The following is a 17,755-nucleotide window of genomic DNA, read 5'->3' on the forward strand; positions in this document are numbered from 1 at the left end:
AGGGCTGCTGCTGCCAGCCACCGGCTTCGTCAGAGGAGCTGCTGGCAGCGAGACGAGGGAAGGGAAAGGAAGGAGAGGGGGAAGGAAAAGCTCCTTCTGCCTGGGAGCCAGCAACGCCCCGTGCCAGCCGGGGAGCAGCTCGCTCTCTGGGAGCTGGTGACGGCAGCCCTTGGCCCCCCTCGGCCACGCTTCACCTCCGGGACTTGCACAAACCCGGGTGAACCAGGACTTAGGGCAGGGACACACAGCCATTGCCCGGCGCTTAAAGCACAGTCCCACCACAGAGCCACAGTCACTCACACCACATGCTGCTGCCTCAGTTTCCCCACCTGCGAAGCAGACGAAATGATGCCCTGGGTTAGGGTGTTGAGTTTTTTCCCCTACAGACCTTAGGTCTTTGCAGAGAAGGGAAGGGTCTGGGGGGAAGCTGGTCCTGCCGGTCCCCGCCATGCCCACCCGCATCCCCGCTGCCGTCATCCTCTGAGCTGCATCCCTCCTCTGCCCGCTGCGAGGACGCTGGGGAGATCTGATCCTTTTTTCTTCTCCCTTGCAGGCACCACCTCTGAGCCCGCGCTGTTGCCATTCCCAGGTGAGACTGTTCTCTTAAGGTCGCTTTTCTCTAGGAAGTTTTGCAGTTGAAAAATGCATCTTTTGGTTAAAAATGGGGTTTGGCGAATTTCAAAAGCGAAGCATATTGGTTTGGAACAAAAAGCGGCAACAAAAAGCAAAACTTCTTTTACAGAAAGGAAATAGAGATGCTTTATTATCCCCATTCCACTTATTATCCTGAGAGGGAAATTTTGCCACCTCCTGCTGAGTCCCTGTCCCTGTGCCATTTGTCACGCCCGAGCGAATAATTCCCTTGACGTGGCAGGCCAGGGGCGCTTACACGCCTGCTCCCCATCACCAGCAGCTTGAGAGATCATCTCCATCCCACCAACTCCCATGCGGGACCAGCTCCGGACGCATTCGTTGAGGCTAACAAAAATTTGCTAATTGCATCTCATCACTTGTCATCCAAGTCATATGGCATTACGTGATGTCATGTGTCTGCTTTCCTCTTCTCCCGGTGGGTTATTGCCAAGGCCGTTAGTAGGCAAGATGGTGGGGTGATGGTGCATCTAATTTATGTATTGACATGTGTTGAGTCCTCATGTCCACTGCTTCCAGCAGAAGAAGAGAAGCCCATGCCCCACCATCAGGTGGGTAGCACCAAGCTAGCATCTGCCTTGTGCTACCGTGAAGGGTCACTATATCATTTAGGGAGCAGAGATTTGGTGCAGACAGGGCTCCTGGCCTCCCTGTGACACCCACCGAGTGTTTGCCACCTCCTGGCCCCGGGGCAGGCTCGTTGCCTGCTAAGGGACCTCTCTCTGCCCATCCTTGCAGAGATACGGCTTGCCAACGGGCCCAGCCGGTGCCAGGGCCGAGTGGAGATCCTCTACAATGGCTCCTGGGGGACAGTCTGCGATGATGACTGGGACATTGTGGATGCCAACGTGGTGTGTCGCCAGCTGGGCTGTGGCCACGCCATCACCCTCCCGGCTGCCATGACCTTCGGCCAAGGGAGTGGACCCATCTTCCTGGACAACGTGGACTGCAAGGGCCGGGAGGCAGCCTTGAGCGAGTGCTGGAGCCATGGCTGGGGCATCCACAACTGCTACCACTACGAGGACGTGGCTGTCGTATGCAACGGTAATGAGGCTGGGTTCCTCGGGGGCAAGGAGAGCAGGGGGGACCCTGCGGTGCTGCAAGTCTTGGTGGCTGCAGACGCCTTGGGGGAGCCCAAGAGTCACATCTCAGAGCATCTTCCTCTGAGCCTGGATCAGCCAAACCTCCCCTGCCACCTTCCTCCACCCCTTCCCTCAATCCAGGTCATCTCCCAGCTTAGCGTGCCGGTGCTCCATAGGGTGACCAGCCTGTTTTGTGTGCCCCGTCACTCCCAGCTCAGGGACTTTGCAACCTCTCCAGCACGATGCCCGGGGAAGGAGTACAAGCCTGCCCACGCTCCTGCCTCCGAGTCAGCCGCTGCCCAACTGCTCTTTCCCCTTTTGACTTGCCTTTCTTTAAACCGCTGAGCTTGTCAGCGGGAAATGTTCCTAAAGGTGAGAAAAGCAGTGGAAAGCGTTTGAACTTGGCATGTGAAAGTGGAACGGCTCCGTGCTGATCCCCACATGCCCTACACGTCCCTTCTGCACAGCTACGTAGGGTTTGCTCATCAGCCACGCGTCAACGGCCGGCAAACGTGAGGCTGGGCAGACCCAGAGCTCCGCCATGGCTGCAAGTGTTCGGTGAATCCCTGTGTCCTGCAGAAGCGGGGCTTGGAAAGGGAGGGATGCTGGGTTGGCTGGTGGGTTGGACCAGCCATAACCAGAGAAAGGAGGTCATGGACTGAGCAGGAACCCTGAACCGAAGCGTTGCTGGAGAGGAGAGGTGGAAGGGTTGAAGAACGAGGTGAGGGAGATGGGTCTGAGGGCAAAGGTTGGCGAAGGAGACCAGGAGGTGCTCTGGGGTGGCCCTCAGAGGAGATGCAGGAGTTTGACCCAAGCACCAGAGCCCTGGGGAAGGTGCTCCCACCCGTGCCACGTGGAAGCTTTCGAGAGCCAGCTTTCTGTTGGCTGTGGTTAGGGAGGAAAGTGTGGAGCCAGCAGCTTTTCACCATGTTGGTGGGCTGGGTTTCCCGGGATACTCCCCGCAGCCCCTGGGCAGGCGTGAGGCTGGCTATCGGACTGCTCGGCTCTGCTCCCATCCAGCTCCCCGCACCTCCCGCAGGTAATTTCACCAGCCCAGCCGAGGCGCTGGGACAAGAAGGGCAATATGGCAGCTTGAAACAACCTTGTTAGCAAAAGAAATATAGGTAAAGCCAGCAGGAAAATCAAAATATCACTGGTTTTTTTCTATCTATATGCCATGACTTCGAATCCAGATCCCATGATAGGTGGGAGCCTGACTCCCCACAGCTCAGCGCAGCGTTATCATTCAGTCCAGGTCCTCATGCCACGCCACCGGGCACAACTTCCCACCATGCCAGCAGCCGAGGTGCTGGCCCCATCCGCCTTCAGATAAGCTCTGGGCAGGGCGGTACGACTGCAAACCCCTCCGCCTTTCCCCATCGGGGCCGGTTTGGCACGAGCCCTCTTGCTTTCCCCGCTGCGTGCTTGCCAGCGCGTGTGCACGCCGGTGCCCGAGCCGGGGGAGCAGCGGGGCGGGCAGCGTGGGGGCCACTGCTCGAGGACGGCTTCTGGACGGTTTGCTGCGGGCAGAAATGGATGCCACCTCTCTGCTTCCCTTTTCAGAGCTCTCGCCCACGCAAGCCAGCGAAGGACCGACAAGCAGGACCCTCACAGCCTCGGTACAGGATGGGGAAAGTAAGCTGCTCAGCCACCGCTTGCAGGGTCCCCCACCTTCCCACCCCCCCACCATCACCCGCTGCCCCCCCATGAAGCCCCCCAACTCTCCGGCTCTGAGGGGCAGAGCCTTGGGGACCCCATCATTGTGCCAACCTTGGCCAAACCCTATCCCAGAGGCTCACCAAGGGCTGGGCTGCCCTAAAGCATCGCCCCTTCCCTGCTGTTCCTCGCCCGGTTCCTTTGCCGTCATGGGCACTGCAGGGTCCAGGCTCGGTGGCATCGCTGTGCCACGGCGTGTGCGGTGACCTCCTGGGGATAGCAACGTCCTTCTCACCCTCCAGGTGACGGCAGCATCCGTCTGGTGAGCGGGACCGACACCTGCCAAGGCCGGGTGGAGATCTTCTACCGCGGGAACTGGGGCACCGTCTGTGACGATGACTGGGGCCTGAGCGACGCCAGCGTGGTGTGCAAGCAGGTGGGCTGCGGCCAGGCCCTGGATTACAAGAGCAATGCCTATTTCGGCTACGGCACGGGGCGCATCCTCCTGGACAACGTCAACTGCGACGGCAGCGAGCCCTTCCTCTCCGCCTGCTACAGCCTGGGCTGGGGCATCCATAACTGCGGCCACCATGAGGATGCTGGGGTCATCTGCTCAGGTACTGGGGCAGAGCATCACCTCTGGGGCTGTCCCCTGGGAAGGGGGAAAATCCAGGGACACCCTGGTCTCCAAGGAGAAATGGCCTCAGAGAGATCACAGCATCCCAGACTGGTGAGGACTGGAAGGGCCCTCTGGAGCTCCCCCAGTCCCACCCCCCGCCAGAGCAGGGGCACCTCCAGCAGTGGCACAGGACACGTCCAGGCGGGTTTGGAATGGCTCCAGAGGGGGAGACTCCCCCCCTCTCTGGGCAGCTGTGCCAGTGCTCTGCCGCCCCCACAGGAGAGAAGTCCCTCCTCAGGTTGAGATGGAACTTCCTATGGTCACGTTTGTGCCCGTTCCCTCTTGTCCTGTCACTGGGCACCACTGGAAAAAGGCTGTTCCATCCCTCCGGCACCCTCCCTTTGGGGATTTATAAGCGTTGATAAGATCCCCCCTCAGCCTTCTCTTCTCCAGACTGAAAAGACCCAATTCCCTCCGCCTTTCGAAGATGCTGATGTGCCCCAGGTCAGGCAGGGACCCGGGCTGTGCTCCCCGGGAGCATCCTTTCTCCTTATCTGCCGTCATCCCGGCGCTCCGGAGCAGGCTGCGACACCACGCCGAGAGCCCGGCACACGGCCCGAGCAGCAATTTCCAAGGGAAATGCATCTGCCCGCCTGCCGTTTCCCTGCTCCGCCGGCTGGAAAACAAGCTGCCCGCGTCCGGAAGGAGCGAGCGGCTGCCAGGGGCCGGGCACGATGCCAGACCCAGCCTGCCTCCCCTTCCCCTCCCGAAATGATGTATTTCTGCCATTCTCCGCTGATTACCATTTCTAATGTTAATAATCCCCCTGAATTCCCTCATTATCCTGGCTAATGACGGGAGCAGTAAGTGCCAGCGCTTTCCCTTTCCCACTATTACCGAACAAAGGGACTGATGCGGGAGAAAAGGGACAATTTTCTCAGGCTGGTCCTTTCCTCCCTTAACGTCCCCGTCCTCTCTGGCACCTCGCCCGGGCACGGCGCCAATGGCACCACCGTGCATGGCCCTCGATCGGTGGGGCAGAGGAAAAAAATGAAGTTTTAGAGTTAACGAACCCTGCCTGATAAACCTCCCAGGTATGAAGGGAGAAGAAAGAAGAAAGGGACCCCTCGGCGCTGCAGGTGGGACCTCAGCGCTTGGGTTGGGGTGGAGAAGCACCATCTCCAGCACGTGGGCAGCAGGGATGTGCGGGTGGACATGGGCCATCTCCATCCCCATCACGCCGGAGCACCCGGACCACCCTAGGGCTGCCTCCTGGAGTCAGCAAATTCATGGCTTCGCAGCTTCTCCCCTCTGTCTCTCTGTGTCACCACCGCAGGGCTGGACAGGTCCACCATCACGTCCTTCACCACCTCGGTGGCTCTGGACTACGAAGAGACGCTCACTGCCACGGCCACAGGTAGGAGGTCGGTGGCCACCCAGCTCCTCCTTGCACCATAACCAGGGCTGGGGGCTCACTGGGGGGGACCGAGTCTTCTGTGTCCTCTGGTGACCCCAACACAGTCACCCTGGGCTCCTGCCGCACATAGGTGAGGCTCGGGGGGTGACATTGCCCACGGCAGGAGCTTGCCATGGGGCCAGCGTGGTGCTAGAGGCCCCTGGCATCAGCCGGATTGGGGGCAGCGAGTGCTGGAGCTGGACCCCCCCCCCAACGCCAACGTGTCCCCACGCTTGTCCCAGCAGTGACAGACGGAAGGGACCAGCCCTCCCAGGCCACCGAGCTGGTCACCACCGCTCTCCTTACCGTCGAGCAGGAAAGTAAGTGTGCGGCCGCTGCTCATCCTGCACAGGGTCCGGCACGGCGCCCCGGGGCTCCACGTCCCTGGGGGGGTTACCCCATATCCCCAGGGCTCACCCCACAGCCCCAGGAGTTACCCCATACTCCCAGGGGACCTTCCACACCCCCTGGTTTTCCCTCATTCTCCGAGAGCTCACCCCACATTCCCAGAGGACCTCTGGTTCCGCACAGTTCACCCCACGCTCCCAGGGCTCAGCCCACCACCCCACGCTCCCAGGGCTCACCCCATAACCACCAGGGAGTCCCCCCATGCCCCCAGGCTGTACCCCACCTCCCCAGGGCTCTCATGTCCCCAGGAGCACCCCGGAGAGTTCTGTCCCCAGAGGTCACCCTACATCCTCAGGGCTCACCTCATGCCCCCAGGGAGTTACCCCACAACCCCAGGGCTCACCCCATATCCCCAGGGCCCACTCCTTGCCCCGCAGGGGTTCACCCCACATCCCCAGGACTCACCTTATGTCCCCAGGGGCTCACCCCACATCCCCAGGGGCTCACCCCACATCCTCAGGGCTCACCTCATGCCCCCAGGGGGTTGGTCCCACATCCCCAGGGGTTATCCTGTACCTCGGGGGTTCACCCCACATCCCCAGGGCTCACCCCACTTCTCCAGGGCTCACCCCACCTCCCCAGAGTCTCACCCCATATCCCCAGGTCTCACCTCATGCCCCCAAGGGGTTGGTCTCACGTCCCCAGGGGTTACCCCATACCTCAGGGGCTTACCTCATGCCCCCAAGGGGTTGGTCCCATGTCCCCAGGGGTTACCCCATACCCCGGGGGCTCACCCCATATCCCCGGGTCTCACCTCATGCCCCCAAGGGGTTGGTCCCACGTCCCCAGGGGGTTGGTCCCACGTCCCCAGGGGTTACCCCATACCCCAGGGGCTCACCCCACATCCTCAGGGATCACCTCATGCCCCCAAGGGGGTGGTCCCACGTCCCCAAGGGTTACCCCATACCCCAGGGGCTCACCCCACATCCCCAGGGCTCACCCCATGCTCCCTGGGGGCTGACCCCATGCCCCCAGAGGGTCAGCACAGGGGGGGACATCAGACCCCCCATGGAGCCCCGGTCCCCCCTGGCGGCGTGCCTGTGCCGGGGCCCCCCACGCAGGTGGCGGCGTGCGGCTGGCCAACGGGAACGGGAGCTGCCGCGGGCGGGTGGAGGTGCGGCACCGCGGCACTTGGGGCACCGTCTGCGACGACGACTGGGACTTCCCCGACGCCCAGGTGGTGTGCCGGCAGCTGGGCTGCGGTGCCGCCCTCGCCGCCACCGTCCTCAGCTCCTTCGGCTACGGCAGCGGGCCCATCCTGCTGGATAACGTGGGCTGCGGCGGCGGCGAGGCTCGCCTGGCCGACTGCTTCCACCTGGGCTGGGGGCAGCACAACTGCGGCCACCACGAGGACGCCGGGGTCATTTGCCGAGGTGAGAGTGGGAGCGAGTCCGGTGGCCACTGGCTACCGCCTGAGGGTCTTTTCTCACCAGCTGGGTGGGAGAGGGGAAATGGATGCGACCGGCCCGGGGGTCCCCAAGTCTCCGCTGGAGCCCAGCTCAGTGGCGTGGAAATCCCATGAGATAATGGGGGTAGGGAGGATTTCAGCCACGCTCAGGAGGGCTGAGGGAAATGGGGTCCCCAAAATGGGGTGGCAGGTGAATGTGAGGCCCCAGACCCCAGGGTTCCTCCTGCCCGTGGGGGGACAGCAGTGGCGGTCGGGTGTGGTGGTGTCCGGTGATGGCCGGAGCGCGGGTACCATCTCTGGTCTTTGCTTGTGCACTTTCCTGGAAGCACAGTGGCTGCACATCCCACCCCACACATCCTTGCATCCACCCCCAGCCAGCCCCACACCGCTGCTGGGGGGGTCTGACCTGGCCCTGGGGGGCACAGGCGTTCCCTGAGTCACTTTTCCCACCCCTTCCCCACTGCACCAGGCGCTGATGACACTGGAGACTATTTCCAAGAAGCCACCGCTACAACCACCACGTCGGCCCCGGCTCGTCCCAAGGATGGTAGGTATTGAGGTATCACTGGGGACACGGTGCCAGCCCTGGGGATGCTCTGCACTGTCACAGGGTGGAAATTGAGGCAATTTGGGCAGAGGCCAGCAGCTTTGGCAGTGCCTGAAGCACCAACCTGGAGCAGCCCATGGAAGGGGGAAGAGCTGTGCTGGTGGCACTGTTAAGCCATGGCCTGCCCTGGTGGCCCCAAGGCTGGTCCAGGCAGAGGAGGTGATGGACCTCAGGTGATGGACCATTAGGTGATGGACCTCGGTGGGGAGAGGAAGGGATGAACCTCAGTGGGGAGAGGAGGTGATGGACCAACGGGGCTGAGCCAGGAACAGACATTGTTGTTTGTTCCTTCAATCTGAACATCCACTGCAACACTTTGGAGGTCAGCCCCAGCTCTGATGCTGCCAAGTGGTCACTCCCTTGTGCTCCTACTTGTGCAGAGGCCATGGTGAAGCTGTGAGCAGCAGCAAACATCTGCCCAGCCTTGGAGAGACCAGTGCTCTTGTTGCCCTGGGGCCACCCGGCCAGGAAGGGCCCCTTTTCTGCCAGCCCTGGGGAGCCAGCCCAGTGGGTACCACTGTCCCAGGGGGGTGGCAGGTGGGGAGAGGGGGTGCAGCGCCGGGGTGGGCACAGGCGAGGGCTGTCCCCGGGGCTGCCTCACCCCGATCCCCTCCGCAGGGTCCCTGCGCCTGGTGAACGGCAGCCACCGGTGCGAGGGGCGGGTGGAGATGTTCTACCTGTCGCAATGGGGGACGGTGTGCGACGACGCCTGGGACCTGCGGGACGCCAAGGTGGTGTGCAGGCAGCTGGGCTGCGGGCACGCCGTGGCGGCCTGGGGGGAGGCGCGTTATGGCCGGGGCACCGGCTACATCTTCCTCGACAACCTCAAGTGCAAGGGCCACGAGCCCTCGCTGCTGCGCTGCTCCCACATCCGCTGGGACGTCCACAACTGCGACCACTCGGAGGATGCTGGTGCTGTCTGCGGCATCCTATGACCACCCACCCGCCGGGACCCTCGCACAGGTACGGGGGGGACGGGGACAGTGGAGGGAGCTGGTGGCAATGCCCATGGAGAGGGGCTGAACCATGGCTAATGGTCGGGGATGCTCACTCTCTGCCTCAGTTTCCCCACTCGCCCCACAGGGGCACTGGCTGGGTCCCCTCGTGGGCATTTGGGCTCTGAGGATGGGACGAGCTGGGTGGGTGGAGATCGGGCTTTTCTCAGCTCCTAAAATACTGGCTGAAGCTCTCCCCCACCCCCCCACACCCCCCCCCGAACTGCCCCTTGGAAAAACAAAACCATTTTTGGTGTGAAATCTGGTTGGTATCAGCCATTTCATTGAAGAGATGAGGAGAGAAAAATGGATTTTCTGCTGGGAAAATGACGTTAAGATTATATTCAGAAAATGTAAAAAGGGGCTGAAATAAAACCAGGATATTCCAGTGGCTCTGCAGTGAGTTGCTGCCATTCTGCCATTTGCTTTGCAAACCTCCCAGCAATCTGAATATCAGGTTTTTCTTCTCATTTTGGCGGAAGAAATACCGAGTCCTCACCAATTTCCGTGCAGCAGGAATGCAGCCGTTGGATCTCACACCGTCTGCAACCCCTTCCCGCTTCGCCGCCGCCCAGTATTTCTTCCCCGTGCCCATTTCATCTCCCATTTCTTTTCCATATGCCGCCGGGTTTGCGGAGAGCTCGGCCGAGATTTCCCTTCCCCGAGGGACTTCGGCACAGCCAGTCCCTGCCCGAAAAACCCCTTTGGGGAGCAGAAAGGACCGGGCTCCCCGCAGCCACCCCATCCTTCCTCCATCCTGCGTGGTCCGGACCAGCTCTGGCTGCTCCTTCCCAGGAGCTCCGTGATGCTCCGAGGTGTCCGGGGCAGGCAGGGAGCTGGCAGACAAAGGCAGGAACAGACGGAAAACCTTAGGGAAGACCCCAAATCCTTGCTCAGGGTGAGGGGAGGGCGGTGGGGCCGAATCAGGGAGCTCAGTCCCTCCCCGGTGCCGTGCCTTTGGGGTAAAGGCTGTTTCTCTCCCAGCTCAGGTGGAAGGAGCCAGCCTGCAGCACCCACCGCCTTCGCCATCAGCCGTTCCCGATTTCTAACGGGACGCGGGCAAAACGGTCTTCGTGTTGTCATCGATGGGCTGCGAGGGTGGGGAAGGGCCCGGGCAGCGGCGCGGAGCGGGTCCCAGCCGCCGCCGCCGCCACCCTCGCTCCTCTATTTGTGCAATTCTTTTGTTAATACTAGACTGTGCGTATTCCTGGGGTTTCCCCCTCCATTTTTCTGATACACGTTTGGGTTTGTTTTGTGAATAAATAAAAGCCCTTTGAAAGCGTGCTGAGACGCGGCTTGCTTCCCTGCCACCCCCTCCAAACCCGAGCGGGAGCAAACGGCCGGGGAAGCGGCGATGCCCCGAGCCCGGTGGCGAGGGCTCGGCTTTTGCTGCCAAAAATCGGCGCCAACTCCTTGCCGGCCCCTGAGCAGCCCTCGATTCCCACCCGGCTGAGAGCCAAACTCGGACCCTTCCCCACCCCAGCTCCGGGGATACAGCCCTGACCCCCGCCAGGCTCGGGGAGGGGATGAGGTTGGGTCCTGCTCTGGGTTCGTTCCCGGTGGGATTTGGCAGCTCCGTGGGCTGCGGGGTCGCTGCTGAAGCGGGTGCGTTGCCGTTGTGCGGCTGTACGGGCTCTGCAGTGCTGACGGCAGTAAATTCGGTGCTGCTTGCTAACGAGCAGATGGGAAGAGAGACTGTCCTGGGAGCTGCAGCCCCTGCTGCTGCCTGCTGCTGCCTGCTGCTGCCTGCAGGGAGAGGCTGTGACCGTGGGGACGGGCACTGGGACAGAGGGCTCCCCAATTCGGCGAGGCTTTTCAGCACCCTGATCGTAGGTGGCGGTGGCCTGAGTGGCGGCGTGCTGTGAGATGGCGTGTCCCAGCCTCTGCGGACATTGGGGACGTGTCCCCGAGCAGCTCCCAGGCTGGTGCGGGTCCCCTCAGGTGTCCTTGGTCCGTACTTCAGCAGCCAGCATCAGGCTGGTGTCTGCCACCTCTCCACCGCTTCCCACGGCCAGGGCTTTCCCAGTAGTTTGCTTCCAGTCCAGATTTCCACTGGGGAAACTGAGGCACTGGGGATACTGAGGCACTGGGGAAACTGAGGCATGGAAGCATCTCCCAGGCAGGCCATGGCAGCACAGTTGGAGGTGGGCTCACTGGGACCCTGGGAGAGGGCAGGGAGGTGGCGTGTGACTAAAACCTCTCCTTTTACTGGGTTCCCAGGTCCTGCACGCTTGGCTGCCCACCCCGCTGCCTCCTCGTTCCCCCCCCCCTCCGCTGCTGCCACCACCACATCCTGCCTCACCTCCTGCCTCTGGGACAGCTGGGAGATGCCTGGGTCCTGCCGGCAGCAGGAGGGGGACAGGACTGTCCCTGGCAGCCCCCAGCCCCCACCAGCTGGGGATGGGTCAGAAGGTGCTGTGGGCTCTACCAGCTTTGCCCCCCTCCCTCTGTGGCTAGGGGAAGTGGGGAGGGGGCTGGTGGCCAGGAGCTGCTCTGGAGGCTGCTGCCTCTTGGAGTGAGAGATGATGAGAAAGGATGGCTGGGTTTTCCCTGTTTTCCCCCGGGGACTGTGCCTTGAGCCGGCAAAGCCGAGCTGGTGTTTAGTGTTACCCCCATACCCTGCTCCTCTCCGCTTTGGGTTGGGAAGAGCAGGTCCTGCTCTCCCCGTGGGCCTTCTCCCTCCCACGACCTGCAATCCGGCAAGCAAAGGGTTTCCAGCCAGGAGAGACAGCAGACTCCTCCCTTGTCTTCCAGCCTTTTCTCCCAAACACAGGGCTTGGGATGCGCTGGGATCCACAGGGATCCCCCCAGACACCCCATGCCCAAGCTGGGCATCATCGCATTGGGAGCAGGGAGTGACAGGCAGGGTGGGAGCAGGCTACCAGCTCGGGGGATGCCCTGGCTCTGGAGCAGTCTACCAGTATGGGGGATGCCCTGGCTCTGGAGCAGGGTACCAGTATGGAGGATGCTCTGGCTCTGGAGCAGGCTACCAGCTCAGGGGATGCTCTGGCTCTGGAGCAGGGTACCAGCTCAGGGGATGCTCTGGCTCTGGAGCAGGGTACCAGTATGGAGGATGCTCTGGCTCTGGAGCCGGCTACCAGCTCAGGGGATGCTCTGGCTCTGGAGCAGGGTACCAGCTCGGGGGATGCCCTGGCTCTGAAGCAGTCTACCAGTATGGGGGATGCCCTGGCTCTGGAGTAGGCTACCAGTATGGGGGATGCCCCATCCCTGGAGCAGGGTACCAGCATTGGGGGATGCCCTGTCCCTGGAGCAGGGTACCAGTATGGGGGATGCTCTGGCTCTGGAGCCCGGTAAATGCGTTGGGGGATGCCCTGTCCCTGGAGCAGGGTACCAGCATGGGGGATGTCCCAGCCCTGGAGCCCAGTGTGAACATAGGGGATACGCTGGGCCTGGAGCAAGATACCAGCACGGGGGATTGCCGGTGGCGTGAGAGCATCCTGCTGTGGGACTACAGCCAGGCCGCGGCGGCTGCGTGGGAGTCAGGAGAAGCCACGGTGCCCGCCCGGCTTTTCTCCTCTTGCCGACGTCAGCTGTTTCGCCGCGCCTGGAGCAGCTGCAGTTCCACGCTGGTCGATGCCATCGATTAGATCCTCTCCCTGTCCCTGGAGAGGGGATGGTGCTGGGGGCGGCAGGGGGGACAGTATAAATATTTCAGCAGGCTTGGGCAAAAGCTGGGGTTATTTTGGGGCTGGGATTTATGGGCTATTAGGAATAAGGAATGAGTCTGTGCTGGGGAGAGGAGACCCATTAATCCAGGCTGAAGGAGCACAAATGAGCAAGGGGAAATGGAGGAGGCTTTAATTATTTCACCGTGTTCCAGAATAATAAGCCGGGTCCCCAGCTGAGTGCTGGTGTGGGGCTGGGAGCTCTGCTCTCTGGAAACTGAGGCAGGAGAGGGGGCACTCACAGTTAAATCCCCCCTAGCTGGATGGGCAGTGCTGGGAGGGATGGGGGTCCCATTCAGAGACCAGTATGAGACCAGTACAAGCAGCATTGCTGGCTGGGACATGGTATGGAGGATGTGTTGCTTGTGGGGGGAGGCTGCAGAGCATGGGGATGCTGGAGGGGCGCGTGGGTCGGTGCCTGGTCCCAGGGGTGCCTTTCCCAGGCTGGCCACCCCCGCCGTGCCCCATTAAGGCAATCCTGACTGCGTCTGTAACCGGAGGAGCTGGGCACCGGTGCAGGGGTGAGTCACTGCTGGAGGCAGCCCTGGCCCGGAGAGCATCCCCGGCTCTGCTGCACCCTGCACCACCTGGGTGACCTTGGGCTCTGCTCCGCTCCCCGGCTCACCATGTCCCCACTCCGGCTTTCCCTGCTGCCTCTGCGTCCCCCTTGCATGCCTCAGTTTCCCCAGGGGCACCTGCGATGGTGGCACTGGTCACCCCTTGGCATCCTCGGGGAGCTGCCGGGACCCGGCCACCCTGGCTGGGAGCAGGGGACATGGCTTTCCCCACGGGGGGCACCGAGGGACAGATTTACCCCCACCAGGGCAGCCTGCCCTCTCCCCGGCAGTGGGGGGTCCCAGGGATGTGGGCACCCACATGGAGGGGGATGAAGGGCAGGGACAGCCTTGGACCACCTCCTCCTCCGATGGGATGGATGAAGACCAGGTCTCCCTGCAGCATCCCTGCGGCACATCCCTTGCTCCCTCGACAGCATGGCCCGGGGGGTCAAGGTCACCCAGTGGGACCGTGGTGGGGTGGAGGGGCCGTTCACCGCACACCACGCCAGGCAGCGTCCTCCTTCCCCGCTGCTGCCAGGCCTGCCGCCGCGGCTCCCGCTGACGTCACCCTGCCGGAGCCAGCAGCTATTTTGGGAACTGCAAAGTCACTGGCGCAATTAGTCCGCTGGCAAAGGGAGCGGGATGGCGGGGGGGACCACGGGGCCGGCTGCTCTCCACGCTGTTCCCCCTCCGCACCGTGGTGCCGGGGGGCTGCGTGGCCACGGCCCGTGGCTACCAGCAGATCTGCGCCTCTCCTTGCGCCTGCAGGCTCAAGGGCTTCCTCCGCCAGGGTAAACGGCCACGGCTGCAAATCCTCCCATCCATCATCTCCTCCTCTCTGCCTTCTTCTTCTTTTTTTTTTTTTTTTTTAATTTTATTTCGTTCTCCTGGCAGGAGCCACCCCACGTGGGCTGCTGAACGCTGGCAAAAGCCAGCTCGCTGCCGCCTCACTGCCATCGCTTGCATTTAAAGAGAGGCAGGAAAGCAATTAGCTGGCAGTGATGCTGGAAACGTGCTTCCCATGGTGATGCCGCAGGCGAGGGGCTGCCCGGGTGGGAGCGGGGGTCCGGCCGTGCCTGGGCGCTCTGCCTCCGGCTATGCCTTTGCTTTAATCCATTAGCATCTTCTCGGATGCAGCCATTGGGGTGCAGGATGGGTGCTCCCAGTTGCACAGCCCCAACAGCCCCATTGTCCCTGTCCCAGGGATGGGGATGAGCCACATGCTGCTATCACAGCAGAGGGACACCCATGCCAGGGGGACAGCAGAAGCGGACAGTGGGGTCCTGCCCTGCAAGTGGTTTCATGCCTGGGGATGTGGGGACAGTTAGAGGGGACAGTTAGGGTGCTCAGGCCTCCTCCCCCAGTGCTGGTTGCTTTCTATGGCCACCCTCCTCGCCTCCCAGTAACCTCCAGGTCACGGCCAGAAGGGACGTGCACAGAGATGCCATGAGAAGCTGATCCTGGCAGGCTCCAAACACCCCAAAAGTGGGGCTCAACAAATCCCTTTAAAAATCCCAAGATTTTCCCATGTGACACCAACATCTCCTTTGGTCCTGTCCCCCAGGAAAAAACACGCAATCCTTTCTCCCAGTGCCTGGGAGCGGGCACGGGTACTCAGCTCCCCAAACCCTGAGCCGGGGCTTTGGGCAGGGAGCCCCACGGGGCCGAATCCAGTGCGCTGCCCATCTCCTGCCCGAGGGCACGGCAGAGATGCTCGGGTGCAGGCAAGCTGACGCCCACCGCTCCCCATCGCTGGGAGCCCCAACTCAGCCCTGGAGGGGGGTCCCCGCTTGCGCTGGGGCTGGGGGAGCAGCCGGTGGTCCTGCGGTGGGAATGGATGAGGTTGGGTGGGAACAGGGGTCTGGGGGGTGGCTCTGGGGGTGAGCGGGACCATGGGGATGGCAGTGGGAAGGTGAGGAGCGTGTGTGTGTACCCCCGGGGCTGGAGGAAGGGGCTGGGAGCTGGGTGAAGCTGTGCTGAGTCACGCTGCAGAGCCAGCGAGCAGGACTGCAGCAAGCGGCTCGCTGCCGCCCGCCTGCAATGGGGACAATGTGACAGCCCCATCCCTCCCCCCCGCAGCACGCCCCGGCTCCTCGCCTGCTCCTTGGGGGTCCAGGATGCTGATGGGGGGGGAGGGGGCGGTGTGATGCCCAGGCTGGGGGGGTCCCACTGCACCCCAGGTCACGACTGTCTCAGTGCTCCCATCCTTCTTTCACCTCCCTGACCCCCTCCTCTTCATTAGGGATGGGGCAGCTCTGGGGTGGGGGTCCTGGGGACCCAACGCAGGGAGGGGGAAGGGCTGAGATGTCCTTGGAGGATGAGTGTCTCCATCTCCAGTGCGAGAGGGATGTCCCTGGGTAGCTGTGACCAGGGGGGGCAGTGGGGTCGGGGGGGTCCACTCACTGCCAGCACAAACACAGAGAAGGAGCCGTTGGAACACGGGGTGGCTTTCCCATGGCACCGGGGGATGGGGGAGTGGGTTGACAGAGCCCCCCTCCCCCCCCAGTGCCACCAGCCCAGGGCACGGGGCTGAGCATCCAGCCCTGTGCTGGGTTCCCAGCACCCCTGCCACAACTCGGGACAAAGGGCAGAGGCAGGTCCTCGCTGCAGAGGGAAACTGAGGCACGGGAGGTGGCCGGAGGATCAGCCCCAGGTGCTGCCACCTCTGATGTTCAGAGCCCAGAGCAGCCCCGTCCCCGCAGGACACCGGTGACCACCCTGCCCGGTGCTGCCCACCGGCCTCGCAGAGCTCGGAGCCGCTTCTGGAGGGACCGAGACAGCCAGGGCTTTTTTTAGGTGCTCCATGAGTGCTGTCTGGGCGGTATTTATATCGGCTCCTTAAATAAGAGCTGCCATCTGAGCCCGATGCGCCTGCTTAATTATTAATGCCCCGTGGGGAAGGCGGTGTGCCCGCCCGGCCCCAGCCCACTCTCCCGCTGGGTCCATTGTGGGGTCCCTCACCCCGGGCGTCCCCGGCTCCCCGATAGCACCCAGGGCGAGGGCTGACGTCCCGGCCACCCCGGGGCACCCCGGTTTCCCACGGGCGTACATCCCCCATGGGAGAATCTTCCCTGGGGCTGGGAGAAAGGCTGGGGGGAGGATTTTCCGAGTGGAGGATGCCGTGGCACGGGCATTGCTGCAGTTCTCAGCGCCGGGGCGCTTGTGTGGATATTGGGGATACGGGGAGGGTGGGAGGCACAGCGCGCTGCCCTCCCATCCCATCTCGGTGGCTTGAGGTGGTCCCGGGGAAAATCATCCCTGGGAAGCCGGCTGTGTACCCCGAGGGGTACGGGCAGCCCAGCTTCCTGGCAGGGCTGATGCTAAACAGCGCAGGAGGGCAGGTGCTGCAGCAGAATTAATTTGGGCTTGGAAAGGGCTTTTGAAACCCTGAGAGGAAAGGTCAGGGCTGAGCACAAGGCGCCGCAGCTCCGCAGGCGGGGGGAAGTTCCCCTTCAAAGCACCGGTGGTCCGGCGGGCTCATGGCCAGCTGCTCCATCAGCCATGGCCCCTCCATCGCTTCCTGCCCCAGGTGAGATAGCGTCCTGGCTCTGGGGCATTTTGGGGAGGGTTGGTGCACCCCCGAGCTCACTCAGGTGTTGGGTGTGGGGCTGGTGGGATCCCCCCAGCGTGGGTGCCTGGCAGGGCGGAAGGGTGCTGGGCTGGGACCAAGCCTGCACCGCGGCAGGTTGGGGAGTGCTGCTGGTGGGTGCGGGGGGAGATGTTGGTGGTTGCACCACCACAGGGACCCTCTTGGCCTGCTCCTGGGGTGCTTCCCTTGCCGTGTCGCACAGCCAGGCTCGGGGCAGCAAGGTGGAAAAGGGGCCAGGGTGTTAAGGCGCTGGGGCCAGGCGGTCTGGCACAGCAAAGAGAGACACGAGGGCACGGCTGTTCTGCAGCCTGTGGGGAAGGGGACACTGAAGCCAGAGGTTTCCCCAGCTTGTTTTTCACCAGCCCAACCGCAGGAGCCAGAAAACTGCTCCCCAGGGCGGGCAGCACCTTCCTCGGGGCAACCCAAGCAGCAGCCATCCGCGCAGCAGGGCTGGAGGGTGAGCACCCAGCCAGGGGGCCGTGGGGATGTGCGGGAGCCAGGGCAGCATCCCAGGGACGGGACCCAGCCCAGCTCCACGCACCATCCCTGCGGAATGCCACCCTGCATCCCTTGCTCTGTCCAGCTTTGCCATCCACGGACTGAAGGCACGCAGGACCCCAAGCACTGGGTCACTGCTTGCTGTTGCTGTAAGGTGGTGCACGTATGCCTGGGTACCAACGGTGACCACCCTTGCCCTCCGCGTGGGGACAGGCTGGGGCACCTCCACCATGCATCCCCCTTGCTGGGCATCCCCCTCGCTCCAAGCCAACAAACACAGAGGGAAGGGATGCGCAACCGTTGCTTTCCCATAGTAAGCGAGGGGTGAGGATTTCTGGATCCGTTTTCGGAGCACTCAGCAGTTAACCCAAGCGAACCTCCAAGTCAAAGAGAATTTCCTGCCTTCCCTTGCGGTGTCACAAGGCATTGACAAGACATAGCGGGGAAGGCAAGAAAATATGAAGAGAAGGACTCGTCTTCCAGGCCACAGGAATTAACAAAGTGGCACATTTGAGCGTGCCGGAGTATTTTTAATACCGTAGG

At 62.6% G+C, this 17,755-nt stretch overlaps 1 protein-coding gene across 1 annotated transcript; it reads left to right on the forward strand.

The window, feature by feature from the left end:
• Nucleotides 1-305: 305 nt before the first annotated feature.
• SSC4D (scavenger receptor cysteine rich family member with 4 domains) lies at nucleotides 306-8,822 on the forward strand (the record flags this gene model as incomplete). Its single annotated transcript, XM_082492910.1, has 10 exons — nucleotides 306-357; nucleotides 554-589; nucleotides 1,390-1,695; nucleotides 3,297-3,368; nucleotides 3,692-4,006; nucleotides 5,345-5,425; nucleotides 5,707-5,784; nucleotides 6,934-7,245; nucleotides 7,750-7,827; nucleotides 8,506-8,822. 10 exons carry the CDS (start codon nucleotides 306-308, stop codon nucleotides 8,820-8,822), a joined length of 1,647 nt encoding a protein of 548 aa, XP_082349036.1.
• Nucleotides 8,823-17,755: the final 8,933 nt, after the last annotated feature.

This window comes from Vanellus vanellus (genome assembly GCF_965231255.1).
Source record: "Vanellus vanellus genome assembly, chromosome: 19".
In the NCBI taxonomy this organism is placed as follows: domain Eukaryota; kingdom Metazoa; phylum Chordata; class Aves; order Charadriiformes; family Charadriidae; genus Vanellus; species Vanellus vanellus.